Here is a 21,973-nt window from a genome sequence, read left to right on the forward strand (position 1 = left end):
AAAAGAGAATTAGAGGTGTTTACACCCCAAGTTTTTTTTTTTACAAAACCCAGTAACAATACGTCCTGCTGACACAAAATAAAACCATTGCTCTGCTGGCTCCCTCCAGCAGTGGAGGGATGCCAAGACAGGCAGGCCCCCGGGCTGGCCCCAGCAGGGCCCAGTTGGAAGGAGTTCGTAGCTGGAAGGGACTGTATCTGTACTGGACCTTCCAAGGCCAGCATGCTGTAACTCAGAAATCACCGGAGTGCCCTTCAGGGGCTGTGCAGCTCCCTGCATGAGTATCTGCACGTAGAGAGACAGTGACAAAGAGGTGATACACGGGGGAGGGGGCGGCAGCAGAGCAAGGTCACGGAAGTTGAGGTTCTCTGTTTCTTTTCTTTCTTTCACTGAAAGGCTTTTGAGTGCCTCTGCTGTGTTCATGCAAATTGTGAAATCCCAGGACAAGGCCCCAGTCTGAATTTCCCAGCTTGCTCTGCCCCCAGGGGCTGCTTTTCCACGGACTGCCTGAGAGGACCAGTCTTTTCCAGAACACACTCTGAAAAGTACGGTTTCTGAGTCTTCTCAGCGTAACTTTTCCAAAATGGCATATTATTAAAATGCCTTCTAAGAGCTTATTTTTTAAAAAAAAAAAGACATTGAGGTAACAACGAAATATTATGTTTTACCTCTAACCCATGCCGATGGCTGAATTTTTGGCTGTCAGATTATCTCCCTCTATTATTTTCCTCATTTTGGTAAATAAATATTGGGCAGTATTTCCTTCGGGAGGTGTCTGCTTCCTCCCAAAACGCTTTAAACTTGGTTTAAGATTACCTCTCCAACCGTATCTTTTACAGAATAAGTTCAAACTGGGCTCAAGACCCAGCCAAGAGGGAAAACGTTCCAGACCAATCCCACCAGACGCCCGACGGACAAGCGGCCATCCAGCCCCGCTCCCGTCCTCGTGGACACGCCCCGGACGGGGTTGCGGGTGGGCGGTCAGGACACTGCGGGTGTGTGTGGGGGGGCTGCAATGGTTTCTCTGTGTGCTCCCTGAGCAATCGGGGAGACCATTTAAAACAGACAGGAAACGTCCGATGGCAACACGTGAACGTGTGGACTGCAGGCACCGGCTCCCGTGATAACGGACTAATCCCCTGCACTATCATCGCACCTGCATTTACTCAAAAACCAGCCTGCGCAGGGCTCTCCAGGCACCGCCGAGATTACGCCGGGAGCCTGACCTCTCCTAATCGTTTCAAACGTCAGCGCCGTTCCCCGGCGTCCCGGCCCTCCTCCCAAGGTGCCACTTCAGCAACTCCGAGAAGCTCTCAGATATTTGGGTAAGAACTTTCAAACGTACTTGGAGACACACTGACAGGAAGCAGCTCCAGTCTGCTCTCTCCCACGGGGGGGGGGGGGGGAGAGCAGGGGCGTAGGGCACGGCACGGCTCTCGCGGCGGACCAGAAATGAACTGGAAACGCGTCTTCAGATGCCGGTTGGGTTCGCTCAGCTGAACAATTACGGAGACAATACTGCATTCTGACTCTCATGTTGGGCTACTATGTTCTTTTTAAATAACAGCTTTGTTGAAATACTATCTACAGCAGTACAGTGTGCCCATTCAGAATGTGCAGTTCAGTGAGTTGTTTTTTCCCCCGCATTCTCACCGAGTGACACAACCAACAGCACGACCTCGTTTTAGAACATTTCGTCACCCCTGAAGAAACCCCGTGCTCACCAGCAGCCACTCCTGTGACCCCCCCCCCCCGGCCCACCCCGGCCCTGGCTTCCACAAATCCGGGTTCTGTCTCCGCAGATTCCCCCGTTCTGGACATTTCGTACACGCAGAGTGCAGCCCTCGGCCCGAGGTCTCCCAGCCCACCCTGCCGCAGCAGCCAGAGCTCTCGCCCTTTCCGTACTGCCAGGCAACCTTCCGCTGCCTGGTCAGACTGCTTCTGTCGGTGAGCTGTGCACTACTAGATGACCTACGGCCACATTGGTAAGGGAAAAAAAAATTAGGGGGAAAACAATGAAAGAAAATAAATTTTTCAGAAACTAACATTCAACTTCAGCTCACTGTTTTCAACCGGTAGAGGAGAGACAGTCCGTGCCCCCAGGAAGGAGGCCCCGCTGACCAGGGAACCGATGAGAACCCGGTGGGCGCGCCCACTCTCCCGGAGCCGCCCTGCGTCCCAGCCACGTCTGCACCGGAATCGAGGGGCGGCCCCGGAAGCAGAGGTGAGAACCCAGCTCTTGTTCAGGGCCCTCCCAAGCAGATCACGCTCTCTCCTGAAGCTGTAAGCAGGGACTGAATGCATCTCTGGTCGTACGTCTAACTGCAGTGGCGCCGGGCATGCCACAGCTGGTGCTCGATGCGAGTGCCCGAAGCCCCCGCCTGGTTCACCGATCGCCGCCTACCTATTTCAGGCTTTGCTGGGTGACTCCAACCGGCCCGAGCCCCGCTCACTGCTGCACCAGGAAACGTGGCAACCCCAGGCCTGCTCCCCTGTGCAGGGGCTTGGGAGACAGGGCCAGCGCCCCTTGGGTGCCCTTCCCCGGGCCGGCGGTGCGCGGGCCGCCAAGGCAGCGCCTCTCTGACCCGAGTGAGCAGAACCACCGGGAGAGCCTGTTGAAACAGTTTCCCGGGCCCGGGGCCGAGATCCTGACTCAGGAGGCTGGCGCGAGGCCCGTGACTCTGCCACTTGCCCCGGCTCCCAGGCGAGGCCGCACCCAGGCCGCCCTGCCGCTGCGCTCAGGCACCAGGCAGCAAGCACCCTGAACCTGCCAAAGGCCCCGACTCCTTCTGGCTGATCGAAGGTACTTGCTGCTTCTACGTAGGCTCCACTACGGGGAGGAAGGTGGCTCACTCAAGTGTCACTCACACTCGCGGACTACAGACCTGAACCCGCAGAGGAAGGTTTTCCACAGTGGAACTCTGGGTCCCAAAGGATGGGTCCCTCTTTCCGTCCTCTCTCCGGACCCTGCTCCCCTGCCTCGGAGAGAGAAACGCCAGCCCCCGAACAACACTAAGTAAACTCAGTAAACTGCAGCGCGAGCTGAGACTCGGGGCTCGCTTTTCACAAGGGCTGGCCGACACGGAGCTGCCCCCCGGGGAAACGCTGCCACTCGTCAGCCAACTTCTCGGGCCGGTGCAGACGGGCAGCCCCGGCACTTCAGCCAAGGAGGGGGTGACACTGGACAGTCCCAGAGGCAAGCGGGATTTTTTTTTTTTTTAGCTCTTTTCCAACATCACCAACCCTTCCCAGGGTGTTACAGGGATGGCTACTATTTAAAAGATAACTTTGTTTCTACCAATCACTAGAACGATCCTTTGTCTTATAGTTCACAATGCTGCTGTCTGTAACAGTGTGTACGTAAACAAGAGTACATGAAAGTAGTTCCCACTGCAAAGCCAAGGACTGTGCGTCCCACGGTTCCGGTTGCTGGTTAACACACACTTAGAAGCATCTGACTTTCACCCAAGAATGGTGGTCCCCAAAGCGCCCTGTTGTGGGCAACTCTTCTAACAGAGGCGTCCGAGTAAATGCCAGCATGTCACTAAGGCCGGTATTCATCAATATTTCAAAACATCACTATCGTTCAGAGAGAAGTAGAAGAGAAACGTGGTCCCTACAACACGATTTTTCACTGGACAGAGTGAAGTCCCATACACGAGGCTGGGGCACGGGCAGAGACCTGGTCAACACTGCGCCTCAGGCGAGAGGCCCCTTCCTCAAACACGGTCCCACCAATGGCAGTAGCCTCGCGTCACTGTGGTCCAGGGCAGGCCGGTCCCAAAGGCAGAAATTCCACGGATACCTGTTTAAGCTCTAGCTCTTCACACCGGACTCCCTGAGGCTTCTTGACCTTTACAGAAGGTGGACTAGCAGTATAAAAATGCCTCACTAATAAATGAGTCCTGTGGCAGGTCTGTAAACTAATGGAAAATGCCAATAATATTGCTATTCCTTTCATTCAAGCTCCTCTGTATCTTAAGTGTAAATGATGCACAATCGCTTCACTGGAGACTGTCTTCTCTTCCAAGGTTAACCCCTCCCTCGTTTCGCCTGCACTGCGGCCCAGCCAGCGGACAGAGACCGTGCCATGTGCTGATCGGGTTTTCATATAATCATTCAACACCAGGATGACATTCCCATCTTTTATTGCCTGGCAGTGGGAATAGTAAAGCCATCAAATGTCAGAGTGACAAGAGTCCACTTGGGCAACTCCCATATGGTCAAAGTGCTGGCCCATTTTCTCGGTTTTTCCTGTAAGTCCCCTGGGGACTGTGGCCGGGCGGTACGCTGCTTCTGGGAACAGGAGGTCCCGAAAGTCACCGAGGGGGATGGTGTGGTGCCAGGACAGCTGCTCTCTGGCCCCCCGGTGCCCAGCACAGAGCTCCCGGCCAACCCGGCCCTCGGGATGGTGGCTGTGTCCCTGCAAGAAGAACCCAAGCTAGGACACGAGTGGACGGAGGCTGGCAGGGACAGAATGACTCTCCCCACGGGTGGCACCTGTCCAGAAACTACGCTGACCTACCACCACCCAGTGCCTCTGGCTCAGGCCCGTCGTGACCCTTTCTCGCCGTCGTGACCCTTTCTCGTCGTGACCCTTTCTCGCCGGAACACTCCTGGCCGCTCCCCTCCTCCCCCCACCCCGCCCCGCCCTCGATGGAGGTGTAAAAATGTAGCCATGGGTTCGGGTTTGCTCAATGTGCTGATTACTAATGGAAAGCAAGGTCCAAACTACAGAGTTCAACTTCAAGGGAGCCAGCTTCATGCTCATAAAAACCAAGTGACCGTCTAGGGGAGTTTCTCGGTTCGGTTTGAGCATGGCCCTCCTTTATTTCGCTTTAGGAAGTGTGGGCATGAACTTTAACGTGGAGGAATGGGGGGTGGGTGTGCCAGCCCCCCCCCTCAGCCCCATGCCTCTCACCCAGACAGAAAGTCGTGACACTGTGGCGTGGGCACCCACCTCACTTAACGAGTTCCACGTCACCTGAAGAAGCTCTGAGGGTCACTTTGTCAGGGGAAGGAACACCACACACCCTCACCTCCTTTTCTGAGCTGCTGTCCTCCACCACCCTTAGGCTCAGCTCACAACGTAAAAGCTAAATTCTTCGTATGTAGTAGATACCAACAGGGCAGAGTATGAACATGAAAGCTGGGTCTTAGAATTTCCAAATGGCTTTTCTCAGGTAGGTTACGTTACAATTTAAGGATACAGAGGCCAGCCTTGGCTGTGTAGCTCAGCTGGTTGGAGTCATCACAATATGCCAAGGTTGTGGGTTCAATCCCTGGTCAGGGCACATGCAAGAATCAAGCAATGAATGCACACATGAGTGGAACGGCAAATCATGCTTCTTTCTCTCTCCCCCTTCCTCTCTTTAAAATAAAAAATAATAGTAATAATAATAATAGGCCAAAATAAAAATGTAACAGTGTTACATTTTATGACACTTATTTTACAAATACATGTTATGAGCAGCATAATTAAAACGGTGATACGATGTAACTATTCCGTAGGGTAATTTTAAACGGGACTGCTTGGTGAGAAGTGTCAAGTTATCCTAGCCTGACTACCCTCTTTCAAAATCTGGGGAAACTGAGGCCCAGAAAGGTTTACACTACTTTCTCAACTTCTGGTAATCAGCTCCTAAAAATATTTATATTTGTATAGCTCTTAAACATTATTCCTGCCCTGGCTGGTGTGGCTCAGTGGATTGGGCACCAGCCTGCAAGCCGAAAGGTCGCTGGTTCGATGCCCAGTCATGGCATATACCTACCTGGGTTGTGGGTCAAGTCCCCAGTAACAGATCAATGTTTCTCTCTCTCCCACATTGATGTTTCTCTCTCTCTCTTTGCCTCTACAAATAAAAAAATCTTACAAAAAAACCAACATTACTCATATTCCTGAAATTGTATCTTTCAATATAGTCAATGGTTTTAAACTTCTGAAAAGTTTGTATTCCCAAATTCCAGGGTGAAAAATTACATAAAATTATGCATAAGGAAACGCCCACATCAACTAATATTCATCCCATAATTTCAAGAACATGTAATGACATCCCAAACCTTTCTAAGTAGCTCCTTTTGCCTCTGCAAGAAAGCCACTTCCGGCCCACAGACCCACTTCCTGTCAGCCAAGGCCTCTCACCAACACGAAAAGCGGACAAACCAGTCCTGTCTGCACTCACTGTAACCAGAGGAAATCTGGCCCTGAGAGCCGGAGGGGACCGGTCCGGGCAGTCGCATGTAAAAATGGCCAGTCCCCCCCTCACACTATAAAGCGCGCTGGGGACAGTCCGTGCTGATCGCGGGCTCAGGTGCCGCTCCTGGGAGCAGGGAACCGAGGCGGTCCCACACTGCTCTCTGGGGTTCTGACAAACCAAAGGGCTGTGACTGTCACCCCCGTGCCAGGTCCGTGCTGCCCATGCGTGAGACCTTTCTTTGTGAGCGTCTCCAGGTGGAATCGGACCCCACATGGGGCATGTCACACACTGTGTGTACTTTCAACACGGGGACGAAACCAGAACATGTGGACACCACTCTACACAGGAAAGGGCAAAATAATGAAAGAATGTTACGTTCTGCAGAAGCAACCATTACTCTTCAGAAACAAATAATCTACCTGCTCCTTTCCCCACCCCAAGGCAGAGGCAAAAGAAACGACCCTTCAAGATCACTTTCTCTTTATCTCATGAGCTTGACATCTCGATTCTGTAACGAGCGATTTCAGTTTTCCCGGCCGAGTCAGACATACACACTTCAGCACCAGGTCAGCTCGTTGAGGGGAAGTGAATCACACCCACAGACTTAGGGTCCCGTCGAAGACGGACCAAGGGGCTGGGCCGAGATGGCTACCACATGCTACAATGGTTTTTAATTCCAGGCTCATAAAGCATAGGAAATTAAAGCCATAGACTAAACTTCGCTACCCACCTGGAAATCACTATTTTCTTTGTAAATTTAGAAGTCTGCCGAGAGTCTTTCTAATCCAGTGTAGAGGTCGTGGGAGGCTGAGAAAAAGCGAATGCTGAAACAAGGCACTCCCCCTGCTAGCCTGTTGTTTGAGGAAGGACGTGTAAAGTAAACCACACTCAAATCCTGTGCCATTTCCAAAGGGAATCTCCACCCCTAGTTAACACGTGCAGAAACAGGCTGCAGTGCTAAAGAACATTTCCCCTGTGAGCTTAGACAACATGCGTTTGAACTTGACCAAGAAGTCTTTACGTCTGCCATCTATCATAAATGAAGAGTGAGAGACCCAAGCAGGTTTTTAAAAAATTCAAACTGAATCGGTAAGCTTACAGAGCCCATTGAATAAGCAAACTTCAATAAAACTTCTAAATCACTCTGTATTTCTGAAATTCTATTAAGTTGAAAATAAAAAAACTGTTTAGTTGATGCTTTGTCACATCCGGGATGGGACTGTAACTGTGTGCACAGTCCCCCAGTGGGACCAGGAGCCTCTGGCGTGTGCGTCACAGGCCTATCACCCACCCGAGTCCTGCGGCTCCGAGGCGGGGGGGTGTCTCCTCGGGCTCAGGGCCCACCTCCTCCCACCCAGCCCCAGGCCCAGCCCCAGCCCCGCACTACACTGAGCTCTGAGAGTGGCTGCACGGAATTCCACCTAGTGAGGCCCCACATTTATGATGTTCACTTTCAGTTCTCAGCTCTGAGAATGCTGCTATTGAGACAATGACCTGTTTCCAGTTGGGTCACGGCACCCTCCCCTCCCCCACCCCGAGAACCGTGGGAATACGGAGTGAGAGCAGCGCTGGCCGCTGGGAACAAGCCATTCTGTGTGCTCCTAGGCAACTGCGCCTGCAGGTTGCCGTTGAATGACACCGACGGCGTGTGGAGGGAGCGATGGCCCAGGTGGGACTCCGTCAGTCCGCCCCTCACTGCTCAGAACACCCAAGGTCTCCGAGAAACCCCGGCTCTGCCCCAGGGACCCACGGAGGAGGGCGCGCCAGGGCCCACCGCAGGCAGCACGGGCTCCCCAGCCAGTCTCAGCCCTCCTCTCCCAGTCTCTGGCCTCCAGGCCTGGGAAGGGGACTGCCCTTCCCCCGGTGGCCCTCCCTGGACCCCAGCATTTGGTGACTCGGAAATGCGACAGCATCTTTCCCATCCACCGGTACAGTATGCTTAAAAAAAAACCAAAACTTTTCATTTTGGAAAATCTGAAACATTCACGTGAGTGGAGAAAATAGTTTAGTGAGTCCTTGTGTATTTTTCTCCCGGCTCTGACGCCATTAACTTTCTAGCATTCTCGATTCATCTGCTTTCCACCATCATAAAAATTTTTTTTGCTGGCGTATTTGAAGGCCGTCATATACACCATTTGGCTGGTAAAAAGATGAGTATGGACTCCTGCTGCAGCCTCACACACACACTTCTACCATTATTATTTGCAGCACGACTTAAAGCTGTTCCTTAACAGTCCCCATGTAGCCAGCATTCAACCGCCCCCACCCCCCAATTGCATCAAAAGCACTCTTCACAGGGGATCTGGCCAGACCAGGCAATGCGCCGTGCAGCCGGCCACCACACCACATTTCTGCGCGGCCCTGTCCAGCCAGTTCCCTAATAATCAACACCAGGTGTCCCCGCCCGCTCTCCCCATCCAAGTCCCACGTAGGAGTCTCGCCCAGATAGCAACGTGTGATGCAAGCAGATACCGCAACCAGCAGCAGCAACACCCGGTCGTCGCGTAACCGAGGGGACGAAACGCTCACGGTCACCACTCTCACGCACAGCCTTCCACAGAAGCGGCTCTCACCCGACGGTCCCGGCCAGGCTCTCACCGAGGGGTTGGTGGTCCGGTTTCCTCTTTAAGAGCACAAGGAACAAGGCTGGACATCCTCCGGAGGCCTAGTTCACAAGGAGCCTAGAGATGCGTGGCCGGTGATGGTGCAGCAGGCAAAAGAGTACCTGAAAAAGCACAGACCGCCCCCGCCCCCCCCCCACCGCGGAACCCAGGGCCCGAGAAACAACCGGAGGCCCGAAGTGGGGAGCACACGGCGCTGTGCTGGCCGCCCAACCCAGGTGAGGCCGAGCTCCTGGAGAGCCACCACCGTGGCTCCTCGTCCAGTGCCAGAGTGACGGGCTGGGGGGGGGGGGGAGGACAGAAGCTCGCCCCGCTCTGCCCGCTGGTGTCACCTCGTCACCCGGCGAAGACCGAGAACGAACTGCCTGCACCTCTCGGCAGGGCAGCGAGCCATGCCCCCCCCCCCCCCCCCGCACACTGTCTCGCGGCGGGGCCCAAACCGGTGGCAAAAGGACAGAAGTGGGGTCACGTCTGCGGACTGTCGGGCCAAGTCGGGACGCAAGGACGCGGTCCTGAGAAACGCGAGTTCTCATCAGCTTCGGCTTCCGTGATCACAAGTGGGGTTGTCTACAGGGTTTGCTCTGTCCCCTGCGGGGACAGGGGCCAGGCCCAGGGGTGTCCCCGGGGCTGCCCCGCCCCATGCGCCTCTTCAGACCCGCGGGGGAAGGTCCCTGGACCCAGTGTCCCGGTGGAGGAGGCGGGGATGTTCGCCCAAGAGCGCCCCCTTGAGGGGCGGCCATGCTCACCCGATCGCTCCCCCCCCCCCATTCATCTGCCAATGAAGCGAGAATATAAAGTTTGTTCTAGGAGCAGACCACGATGCTTTCTTCCCCAAACCACTGGGCCCCTGCTGCTGCTGCAGCCGTACAAGACGGAAGAAGGCAAAGAAACGAGCATCCGTGACACTGCTGTAGGCAGAAGTGAGTTCCAGGAAAGAAAACAGAGCAGGGGTGCAGGGTGGGCAGCGAGGGGGGCTGGGACAGGGCGGCCTACACTAGGGGCTGACACACGACCACCTGCCGGACCGTCGGAAACTCACACACACGGGACAGTAGGCCACAAGTTAGCTTTTAATTGTCACCGATGGGGAAAAAAAAAAGCAACTTACTTATGTATCCTTCACCTTCCAATTCAAGTATCAGGTACAAACTACTGTTTTGTTTTGTTTTTTTTTTTAGCATATGCCAAAAACCTGTCATCATACAACGGCTTAGAAAGTGTGACACCAGACACTACGACTTTCTCAACGGAAACAAGGGCCACCGACACCAGCCTTGTTGTTTAAAATCTGACCTCGGCACCAACTGTGCCTCCTGCTTCTTGGAGAGCCTTCCCCATGCGTGTCCAGGCTCACAGGCCGGGATTTTTTGTTTTCTTTTTTAAACTGTGAACAGTCGAGTGGTATGCTTCCAAATACTATCAACTGAGTCATAAAATATATATAAAGTATAGCCTTGGCTGGCGTAGCTCAGTGGATTGAGCGTGGGCTGCGAACCAAAGTGTCCCAGGTTCGATTCCCAGTCAGGGCACATGCATGGGTTGCAGGCCACGGCCCCCAGCAACCGCATATTGATGTTTCTCTCTCTCCCCCGCTCTTCTCTCTCTAAAAATATATATAAGGTATAACAAATGCTTGGCAAGAATTATTTTTGCCCTAAAGCAGGAGTTGGCAGATTTTTCTGTAAAGGGCCAGATACACGTTTTGGACTTCGCAGGCCATGATCGGGGTCTGCCATGTGTTACTGTTCCTGCTGTTTTAAACAACTTTCAAAAATGTGAAAGCCGTTCCTAGCTGGGAGCCTGCACGACAGCAGGCCACCACCAGAGTTGGCTTTTGTCCTCCTCATCCTCAAGTAAAAACAACTGTTTGCAATATCTGTTATGACAATTTTTTTTTATATAGACAGTTTTACACTGACCTTCTCTCAGGCAAAAGAAAAAAAAATTAGGATGTGGAGAGTGACTTCAAACTTAATGAAAGATAAGCAAAATCTCACACATTTGGCCCCTGCGGTTTCATCTTTAGGTGGTGTTTGTTCCTCTGTTTTATCAATAAAGTGAGGTTAAGATCAGAACTTCCATCTCGCTTTTAAGGTTTGCTCTCTCCAATATAACAGATTAAAAAGATAATTATGTTCATGTAGTTTTCATTTCCTATGACACAGCATTGCCATTTACCTTTAAGATGTTAAAAAGGCTTAGAGAATGGCATGTGGGTCATCCTCAGAGGAAACCAGAACTGACCGCTGCCACCAGCCTAAGGCCCTTCTGCCCCAGTGCCCAGGTGAGCTGCAGTGCCCAGGTGAGCTGCGAGGCATCCCTCCACACCCACCTGCACCTCCCGGCTCTGCAGGGCAGAACTTCGTCTTCTGTGGCACCCTACCACCTACCTTACCCGGTAATGCCCTCTCTGTTAACTGGCCTGACTCCCCTATTAGACTGAGAATCTGTGAAAGGCAAAACTTATCTTCCTTATTTTTATATGAGAGGAATAAAACAAAAAACCCCAAATTATCTTCTGGAGGGTGGCTCCCTTAAAGTACAGGCTTCCCCGGCTAGTTAAGAGTGTTGTAGGAACCCACCTGTATCAGTGGGCCAGCTGGTGGTGTTGTGAGAGGCTGTGCTCAGCTTCAGTGAATTTTCTTGAAGACTCTTTCAATGACTTTGCCCATTTCAGGATGGGTGATTTAGGAGTGCGCCTGCCCACACCGTACTGAGTGTTCAGCAGTTTCTGAGCAAAAACTACAGGACCCCGTGCCCCACCCTCCCCATTCACCCGACCTACCCCGAGTGACTTTTTGTTTGTTTGTTTGTTTGTTTCCCCCAGGGGAAAAAAGTCCTCAAAGGGAAATGTTTCGCTGATGGGGAAGAGGTGAGACAAAAAACGGCAGAAGCGCTAACATGCATCAAAATCACTGAGTTCAAAAACTGCTTTGAGTAATGAGGGGGAAAGTCTCGAAAAAGCTGTACTGCATCAAATGGAAAGCAGGTTAAAGGTGACTGCAGTTTAAGCATGTAAGAATAAACGCATAATTTCCAATAAATACATTGTTTTTTTGAGGGGTCCCTCCTCATGGCCCCAGCATATAGCATGTAATGGCACACAACAGGGTTTCAATAACGAGGGAGGGACCCATGGGACCCCCAAGGGAGTGGTGACACCTGGAGGACACGGCGGATTACAGCAGACCAGGTCACGGGGCTCCCTTTCACCAAAAGCCCCAACGCCCCCTGCGGCGGCGGTTCTCCCGAAAAGGCCTGCGGGCGGACCACCTGGGTCACAGCAAGCCGGGAACCGGAACCCTCAGTGTTAGCTACAGGCTACACTGCAAAGTCTGTGCAACGAATTTCCAGGGACAAAGGTGCACAAGACATATGTAACACTTACACTGCCTGAAGATAAATCACCACTTGAATTTAACAGATACAAGCTTTGTCTCTGTTTATTTTATGTAACATTCTTTTTATTTAAAAACCTCACCCCCATTTTACAGATGGCAAAATTGATTCACAGAAGCGAAGTGGGTTGCTGAAGTACAGGTAAGTAGTTGATTATGAAACTGCTCTTTATATGGCTATTTACATTTGTATTTGGAAAAATGTGTACATTAACTCTATAGGAAGCATTTCATTTTAATAAAAGTCCCTTAGTCACCTTATAGCACAATGTTGATGTTTTTTCTTTAAAAAAACTATTTACAGAAGTCTAGAGTAAGATCTTTTTTTTCCAAAATCTTTTTTTTTAAATAGTCAGGTATTGCATGTTTTTTTTAAGTATACTTTTTTTTAGGATTTTATTTACTTGTTTTTAGAGAGGGAAGGGAGGGAGAGGGGGGGAGAGAGAGAGAGAGAGAGAGAGAGAGAGAGAGAGAGAAACATCAATGTGCAGTTGCTGGGGGCCGTGGCCTGCAACCCAGGCATGTGCCCTGACTGGGAATCAAACCTGCGATGCTTTGGTTCACAGCCCGCGCTCAATCCACTGAGCTACGCCAGCCAGGGGTTAGAGTAAGATCTTTATTCTTTATGTCCACAGGCATGGATGGTCAAGCATGTCAGAAGGAAAATAATTCCACCTTCTGGTCTGTTCAATAAATATTCTGTATTTAATTAGCGGTGGCAAACACATCTAGTGCTTAAATTAAAAACTAATTAAAGTATTTGGGAAACCCATAAGGGATAATTCAAAACACACTCACTGACTTTGAAAGCAGGCTTTGAAGTTTACTGTTTCAGATTAGAATTAAAATGACTGAACACTAAACAAAGTGGGCGTACTGAATCATCCAAATTGTCAAAGATACACACAAGTTTAAGTAGAAGAAGATGAAGAAAAATTATAATAATTCACTAAAACGAGTGATGCTGTTTTACCTTCCCAAACTACAGGTGTCAATACAACTATTCACATTGTTGTGAGAAGTTGGCATCTCACGATTTAGGACCGGCACTAACAGGAGAGGTCAGTGTGGCCGGACCAAGGCCAAAGACGAGAGGGAAGCAAGCACACTGGGCGCTCTCCTCCCTGCCCTTTGACAGGAAGCCTCGGCCCCTTTTCCCTTTAAAAGCCAAGAGAGCGAACAGTGGGAGCCCCTGGCCACGGCCAGACAAGCCCTGCGCCCGGGCTCCGGGCACAGAGCAGCTCCAATCAGAGAGATGCTATCGTCCGCCTGGGCTGGCCTTGCGTCTCTGGAGCTCGACACCATCCCACTGTCTCCTCTTTCCCAGCCCGGCCAGGCTCCAAGACCAACGATGGCAACCACGGCCTCGAAGGTGGAACTTGAAGAAAGCGACTGCGAGACCACGCCCACTCCCGACTGCGCGACCACGCCCACTCCGGGCACAGCCTGAGCGTGGACGCTCTGGGGCAGCCTGGGCCTCGCTGCTCCGGCAGCACACCACGACTCCGGTCTCTGCTCACACACGGAACCCCCGGACCGGCTCCGTCTGGGGGCTTTGCCGCACGGCTTGGGTCCAAGAGAAACGAATACATCAAACCTGCCTTTTTTCTGGGGAAATCAACAGCCCCCCCAACGCTGGGGCGCCTCACAACCACCTGGGAAGCTTCTTTAAAAGCGCAGGTGCCCCATCCCGCTGGCTGCAGGGGTGGACATTGGGCGGTGCTGGGTGGGACCCAGGAACCTCTGAGTCTCCGCACGGTCACGGCCCCCAAGGTTAAGAACACCGACCGCACTGGCTTAACCCTAACTTTCAACTCTGTGTGTGTGTGTGTGCACGTGTGCGTGCGAGCGCGCGTGTGTGTGTCCATACACTCAGGAGAAACCTCAGAAGCTGCTGGATTACTTTCCGTTTGTGCGGATGAAACTTGCACTGCCGTTTCAGAAGTCTGGTGTTTGTGTACCTTTTGGGAGGCAGGGGTTATAATAATGAAAGAAAGGCAAGGGCTTCTGTCATCGGTGGCAGTTACCAATGCACAAACCAAACCCTCCGCCCTCCCTCCCACGCCTGGGCCTCCTCCAGGTTCCTTATCTCAGCGAATGGCACCACCAGCCGTCCAGTTGTGCAAGCCAGACACGGGGAGTCCGGCTGACACCGCCCGCCTGCCCACCACCGGGCCCGGCACGCTCACCTCCCACACGAGTCCACATCTCTCCACCTGCACCACCGCCACCCAGGGCCACCCCCACGGCCCGCCATCCCCACCCTTGGTGCCCTGCCTCCCGCGGACTCCCGCACGGCGGCTGCGGTGACCTTGCCAGAGGGAGATCCAGTCACGTCTCCTCCTTCCGCTGCCTCCCCTGGAGTTAAGCCCCAGACACGGCCGGCGGACACGGCCCACAAGCAAGGCTCTGCCTGACTGGCTTCCATTGTCCTCTCTCTGCCTGCTGGCCTTCATCGGGAACCCTGGACTCGCCCTACTCCCTCGCCCACGGGCCTCTGCAGAGGCAGCCCCCAGCCTGGTCCTGTCCCTGCCGCCTCCTCCGCCTAGCGAAGACTCCTTCATTCTCGACATTGCTCAGCACAGCCGCCGCCTCCCTGCGGCCTCCCTCACCTCCCCGGCCAGCACTGCCCCCAGCCGTGGCCAGCACACACCATTACAGACTCAGGTCACCAGTGATCACTGGTGGTCGCCCCCACCCCTGCAGAGTGTTAAGTCCACCACGAAAAGGTGGGGGGAGCTATTTCCCTGTCTGCGCATGTCGGGGTCGGCAGGCCCCGAACTGGGGAGGGGAGGCACCACCGGCCTCATGGTGCCTTGCGGTGCGACGAGGACCAGTGACTGACCCCAGCCAGCACCTCGCACCGCCACGTGGGAAAGTCTCGGCCACCCACCTGGCCCTCGGCCCGCGGTGAGGGAGGAGGGCGGGCAGAAGGCAGATGCCGTGGGCTCCCCTCCACGGACGGGCGGGCGGAGACCCGGCCGGCACACTCGGCACACTCCGACCCTGCTACCGTGGCGGTGGAAAGGGCTGTGCACTCCCAGAGAGCCAAGGCGAGCTCGGAAACCACTGGAAAATGTTGGCACGGGGCAGAATTCTGAACACACTCCCCGAGTGTCTCCCTGAAGGGAAAATTGACTTTTCTGTTAGAAACTTCCACACCAGCACTTCAGGAATGACAGGCTGGGGCCCTCCCTGCTGCGGCCGCTTCCAAGGCAGTTCAGCCCGTGGCGCCTCAGAGGAGTTTGCAGAGCCTGGCGCCTGCGCCTGCGGCCTCCCCCTCTCCGTGCCCACGCCGGACCGCAGAGGTTTCCCCTTCTAATGCCCGCGCCGCCTTTCCATCACAATGAAGATGGCAAGTGGGGGGATGGGAGGAGGCGGGCAGGAGCACCACGGGTCACCCTCCGCTGAATGTGGGCACAAAGGCTGCTTCCTGTGAGCCAGGAACCTGCAAACCAACCCCCAGCTGCTCCCCGGGGACAGGCGGCGAGGCAGAGCAGGGGGTGTGGGGGCTGCCGGCCCTCCAGCCGGCCTCCCTGGCGTCCACCAGTCACATGGGAGTCGTGCCTCCAGGCAGCCGGCGGGGGAGGGCAGGGGAGGCAAAACCAGCCTCCAGACCCAGCAGTCCCTTCCCAGGGCCCGAGCAAGACTCGGCTGAAGAGGTACTCTCAACCAGGCCCACCCTTTCCCCCACCAGGTGGGCTTCCTCTCCATCATGCCTCGGCCCGTTTTCCCCTGGAAGGCCTGCAGCGTGAGCCCAGGGCCCGGCGTGCAAACCCCACCCCGCCGGGGCAGACGTGGCTCGCCCACCTGTGCGGGCTCCCGTGCCTTGCTGGGCCAGCGAGCACGCCACCTTTTCAATAAGCGGGGGTTGGAAAAGCAGTGGTGGGAAAAAGCAACAAATACGTATCTGTTATACATTATACTGTTTTATGAGTAAGGCATCACTCAGTTTAGACAATCAATCAAAAACACTTAATCAAACATTCCAGGGCCAGGTGGAGGCCCCAAACCCCACGGACACAGGTGTGCCCGTCTCTGCGGGGAAGGGTGCGCAGCTCGGCCCGGTGTCAGACGCCGGGCCACGGGGAGCCGCCCCCGAAACGCTCAGCTCCGGCTCGAACAGCGAGAACCGGTGACCCCTCTCTGAAGGGCACACCCAAACGTGTACGGGTTCCTAGGCCCTTCTCGGCCACCTGTGGGGTGGCCCTCATTCAGTCCAGGTGAAGAAAGGCGTGTGTGTGTGTGTGTGTGTGTGTGTGTGTGCGTGTGTGAGTGATAAAGCACAATCTCCAAGAAACCACTCTCACACCACCAAAAAGTAGGCAGGTAAGACTTTCCCAAGTGGTTTACCTAAAAGGTGACCTTCCAACACTGCTTTGATTTTAGAGAGACAGAGAAGAGAGAGAGAGGGTGAGAAACATCAATTTGCTATTCTGCTTATTTATACATTCCCTGGCTGGTTCTTGCACGTGCCCTGACCGGGGATCGAACCCACAACCTTAGTGTATTGGGGTGACACTAATCACCTGAGCTCCCCAGCCCGGGCTCCAACACTGTTTTGAAGTTACAGCTGTAGACATTATATAAAATCAGTCTTTCAAAATGGGATTCCGGTTCTCAGGACCCTAACACGTGGGGTGATGGCTACTACCACTCCTTACCAACGACAACCCTCGCTTTGTCAGAAAAACATTTTCTAAGTTTCTGCTCCATCACCAAAGACCTTGAAAGCGAAATGAAGTTAAAAGGGACCCGCCGGGAGAAGGAGCCTTGAAAAGGAAGGACATTCTGACACATGCGACAAGCTGGGCGGACCTTGAGGACAGCACGCTGAGTGAAATGAGCCAGACACGAAAGGGCAAACACTGGGATTCTGCTCCCAGAGGTCCCCGGGGCAGTCACACTCACTGAGACAGGAAGGTGAGGGTGGCGGTTGCCAGGGACCCAGGGGAGAGGGGTTGCCAGGGGCCCAGGGGAGAGGGGAGCGGGGAGGCGGCGTTTAATAGGCACAGAGTTTCCGTTTGGTAAGACGATAGGTACATTTTACTACAATAAAAACAGAAACACGAAATGAAGTCGGGTTCAGCGTGAGAAATGGGAAGAGAAGTAGGATGGGAAACTGGCGGGCTGACTTTCTTCCGAGGGACATTGTAAATGCTGAACCGTGCACCTCGTCTCCTATGGAAATAGGGAGGACCACACTTCCGGTGGGCCGGCTCCGAGTGACTGCACATGCCCGCGCCCTGAGTGAGGGCCTGCATTCCAGTCAGTTTCACCGGAAAGCCTGGATGTCACGTGGCCCTTGCAAGTTTGAAAGGAAGGATTTTGCGTAGGGCCCTGGCTGGTGTGGCTCAGTGGAAGGAGCTATGGCCTGCAAACCCAAAAGGTCACCGGTTCGATTCCCAGCCAGGGCACAGGCCTGGGTTGTGGGCCAGGTCCCCAGTTTGGGAGCATGTGAGAGGCAACAGATGGATGTATCTCTCGCACATTGCTGCTTCTCTCCCTCTTTTTCTCCCTTCCTTCCCCTATCTACAAGTAAATAAATAAAAAAAGAATTTTCCCTGGCTGGTGCGGTTCAGTGGGTTGAGCACAGGCCTGTGAACCAAAGGGTTCCCATTTCCATTCCCAGTCAGGGCACAGGCCTGGGTTGCAGGCCAGGTCCCCAGTTGAGGGCCCACAAGAGGCAACCACACATTGATGTTTCTCTCCCTCTCTTTCTCCTTCCCTTCCCCATCTCTAAAAATAAAAAAAAAATAAAATTTTAAAATAAAATTTTAAAATAAAACAAAGAATTTTGTGTAGGAAAAGAATTTTTTGCACCATGAATGAATCACCTTCATGATGTAACTTAGGCAAAAACTATATTACCTTCTGTTTCTATTGGTATATTAATATAGTAACTTATTTAACCTAACAGTAAAATAAAATTTTGTTAATTAAAAACTCCTTTTAGAAAATCTAACATTTTACAGTAGAAAAAATACACAAGCACTAACTCCATAACTTGTTTGTAAAGCTACAAATAAATTCCGTATCTTTTATTGCAATTTTTAACGAGTCCAGATATTTTCTCCACCGTGATTCAAAACTCAATTAAAACACTGTAAATCCTCCCAATATCTAGCCACCAGTTCCCCTGTGTTAAAGACGCAAAACTTTGTAAGAAACGCCCGGCACAAAGGACCTGCCTTCTTCCCGTAACTCAAAAGAGCCGAAAAAACACCTTTCCGCCTGGCCAGCAACCTCACCGACATGGCGACACACTCAGATTCAGGGACAGGTGCGGCCAGGCAGCACTTTAATTGGCTGATGTTTACGGGATGCAGCAGGCCTGCGCCGCCCGCGAGAGGCCAGGGAGGAGGCACCTTATCGAACTCCAGGGCCGCCCTCCCTCGTCTGCACTGCAGGTCCATTACGAGCCCTCTCGGAGAGATAGGAATCCTGCTGCACTAGCAAATTCCCGGGGTGACCGAGCACCGCCTGCCTCGCGGGCCGGCGGAACGGCGAGTGCCGGCCACGGACACGGCTTCCTCCGCCAGACGCCCTGGGAAGCGCCACAGGCAGATTCCGGGCGCATTTGTCCGGGCCACTTGCAGGGACTGGAGTTTGCGTGCGTCACCGGAAGCCACCTGGCCGTCTCTGCGATTTGGACAACTCTTCTTTTTCAAAAGCCAAGTTGCATTAGAATCCACTTTTTAAACAGACAGAAGCAGTGTAGTAGGGGATTCTAGTTTTTATAAAAGTCCCTAACTACTGGGGGCGGGGGGGGGTCTCGCAAAAGAAAAGCACCCTCATTGTGTTTTCTTAGAGTTCACCAAACAACCAACAAAGAACAAAACGACCTGCTGCCGCCGTCTTGGCAGCTCAAAAAACCCCTGTTTACAAAGAGCTGTCCCAACACCTCCTCCAGGTAACTCCGCTCGGAAATAGAGCCCGAAGGTGCGACCCAGCTCAGCTCGGAGGCTGGGTTACTTACTGGTTTCGGCATTTTCGGTTCCTGGTGGGTTTTCCTCAATTCTCAGGAAACACTAGTCGCCAGCGGCAGCTGAGACGGCTCGGCTCTCGGGACCTGGAGGCAGGCGAACGCGTTAGAGCGCACAGGCGTCCCCTCTCCTCCCGCCCCGCGCGCTGCTGCTTAAGAACCCGCGGGCCGGGCGGCGCGCTGGGATGAGTCACCGCCCAATCTGCCATGACGACGGGCCGGGCGGGCGCGCGCCGAGGGGGTGCCGGGCCGGGACCCAGGCGGCGGGCCTCGGCGGGGACCGCGCGCGCGGGCCGGGCCGCGAGGGTCCGGGACCCGGACCGGGAGGGTCGGAGGCCCGGGTGCCCAGCGCGGGCGGGGCGGCACGGGGACGCAGAGGCGGCCGGACGAGGGTCCACCGCGTACTTTTCGGGGCTTCCAGGAAGCCAGCGGGGAGCCCAGCAGAAACAAGTTTCACTTTGTGAAGCAACCGTTTGCCCCACGGCTGAAACCACAACCGTCAAGCCTTTGAGAAACACTTTTTAAAAATTGTCCCCGCCCGGCTCAGCGAGGCGGAGGGACGCGGGCAGGGGCGCATCCGCGCAGCCCGGGCTCCGCTGGCACTTCGGGAGGGGGACTCGAGGGGGGCAGAGAAAAGAAGAAAGTGGCGCGCGGAGCAGCCGGCGCGACCACACTGGCAGGTTCAGCCTCACCTGCCGTTCATTTGGGCCAAACTAAAGAACAGTGCGCTGGGGACCAGGCGGGGATCCTACGGGCCGCACACCCCAGGACCCCGGGACCCCAAGGCCAGCTTCCCTCGGGGACCACTAGCCCGGGGCTCGAGCGCGGTCCACCCCTCCGTCAGGCCGGCCCAGCCACACCCGTGGTGGAGCCCCGGCCACTGTCCCCTCCGCGGAGCGCGCGTCGCCAATCCCCCGGCCGGGACCGACCCCTCCGCCCGCCAACTACGGCCGCGCGCTCGGCTCACCTACGGAGCGTGCAAAGGTCTGCTGAGCTCCTCCGCTGTCGGTGCGTCGGCGCTGTGTGCCCGCGGCCGGTGCAGCCTAGAGTCCCCGGAGGGGCGGGGTCCTGGGGCCGCGCCCCTAACCGCCCCGCCCGCCCGACCTGCGAGGTGCGCCCGCGCGCAAGATGGCTGCGGCCACTGCCCACGCCCCCGGCGCCCTCCACCTCCCATCCGCCCCTCCTCGCCCCGCCCGGCGCCCCTGAGGCCGCGGAGACCCGGGTGGAGGCGCATTCCTTCTCCCACCCGCCCCGCAGGCTGTCTTCAGCGGAAAGACCTTTCTTTCTTCGCTGCTTGTCCCTTTGCCCTTGGAGAACTTTGCCGAATTTGATTGCAGGTGTAAAGTGTGAGACTGCCTGCCCCACCGCGGACTGAGGGAAATCAAGAAAATGTAAATAAACCTGGAGGACCGGTGGCCACAGTGGAAGTGCTGGGCCGTTCTGGGGTGCGGCTGCCCCTGCGGTCAGGTCATTTTGTCCTTGCGCCCGGGACCGAGGCCGGGTTCTGAGAACCCGGAGCCTGGGGTGGACTTTATCTGGCAGCTGTGTCTCAGCGCACGTGGCCGGCCGGCCTGGGCGGATTCTGCCCAGGAGGACAGGAACAGGAGGACGTTCGATCACTGAACGCGCTCATTTAAGGACACAGGTGGTCTCGTTTGACTCGAGTAGCACAAAGCTGTAACAAAAATCTCCAGAGGGAGAAATGCAAGGACTTACGTTTAGTACCTTTGCATGTAGCTCTCAGGGATTTTAAAAAAACACATGCACTTCGGTGGCCAATAGGGTTTGTTTCACCGAGATTTAAGAGAGCTGGACTGGAGCCCCGCTTCCCACACGGGGTGCCCAGATGAGAAGCGCCACACATCCCCTGGGAATTGCACATTTCCAGGAATTCCCCCAAACCTAGGAATTAGAAACCCTGGAGCTAAGGGGCCCAGCAATCTATGTCTTCAAACCCTCAAGGTGGTCGTGCTGTAGACTAAGGGTTGAGACCATCGCATCTCCAGAACTCCTTTCCTGGGCTCACCACTGACGCCTGCCTGTGGCGTGATTATGGCGCCTATTTCATGGGGTGGCTGTGAGCGTCAAAGGAGGTGATAACATGTAAGATGCCTAGAACGGTGCCTGACACACAGAGGCGCTCGAATCTCTCTCTGTACAGAGTGACCACCACACTCTCCCAGTGTGCAGACTGGAGACACCCACAGCAGCACCCCCCACCCCCTGCGGAGGTTTGTGGGGATTCTGGGGAATCAGGCGGGCGAAGTGCTCAGCACACTGTGGGGCTCCTGGTGATGGCCGACCTGCCGCAGGAGCTGCCTGCCTCCGAGGCCCCCGTTAGTGGGCACCGGTGGCCCTCCCCCACTGCAGGTGCGGGGCATGTCAGCGTCCAGGTGGAGCGGTGGCCTTTCCTGATATCTTGTCTGCTCTGTGCACACAGCTCTGTTCCCTCTGAAAGGCTGACTTCCTTTTTCACTGAAATGAAGATGGAAAGGTAACCGCACTGCGGTGGGAAGGAAACGAGGAACAACACCTAAGTGACCTGTGGGAATAATGGTTCAGATCGGCCAACCCCCTCCAGGAGGCTGCCTTCGCCCCGCCCCCCGCACCGCCTGGAGCCTTGCCGGCCACTTCCGGTCTAACGCTGCTGAGGGTTCTGCCCCCAGTCTTGCGTCTCAGCGTGTTGTCTTCTGAACTAGAGACTTGGAATAGCAGCTGCCCACGGCCTTTATTTCTGAACTTGACCTTTTGGGGAAATGCTGAAAAGTGAGA

At 54.6% G+C, this 21,973-nt stretch overlaps 1 protein-coding gene across 4 annotated transcripts in view; it reads right to left on the reverse strand.

Annotated features, from left to right (window-relative positions):
* EZR (ezrin) overlaps nt 1-20,621 on the reverse strand; it is a 47,330-nt gene extending 26,709 nt beyond the window's left edge. Inside the window, exons 1-2 of one of the 4 annotated variants that reach the window (XM_045844073.1) lie at nt 20,603-20,621; nt 19,196-19,288 (exon numbers count right to left, since the gene is read on the reverse strand). In XM_045844073.1, coding sequence (XP_045700029.1) covers nt 19,196-19,207 — 12 coding nt within the window. In that variant the 5' untranslated portion in view covers nt 19,208-19,288; nt 20,603-20,621. Of the gene's footprint in view, nt 1-2,404; nt 2,528-19,195; nt 19,289-19,893; nt 19,913-20,168; nt 20,313-20,602 lie in introns of those variants that run through there. The other 3 variants (XM_045844071.1, XM_045844072.1, XM_045844074.1) reach the window with 3 other exon arrangements.
* Between the last annotated feature and the right edge of the window lie 1,352 nt (nt 20,622-21,973).

Source organism: Phyllostomus hastatus, unplaced genomic scaffold (assembly GCF_019186645.2).
Source record: "Phyllostomus hastatus isolate PE091 unplaced genomic scaffold, TTU_PhHast_1.1 phas_contig_40, whole genome shotgun sequence".
NCBI lineage: Eukaryota > Metazoa > Chordata > Mammalia > Chiroptera > Phyllostomidae > Phyllostomus > Phyllostomus hastatus.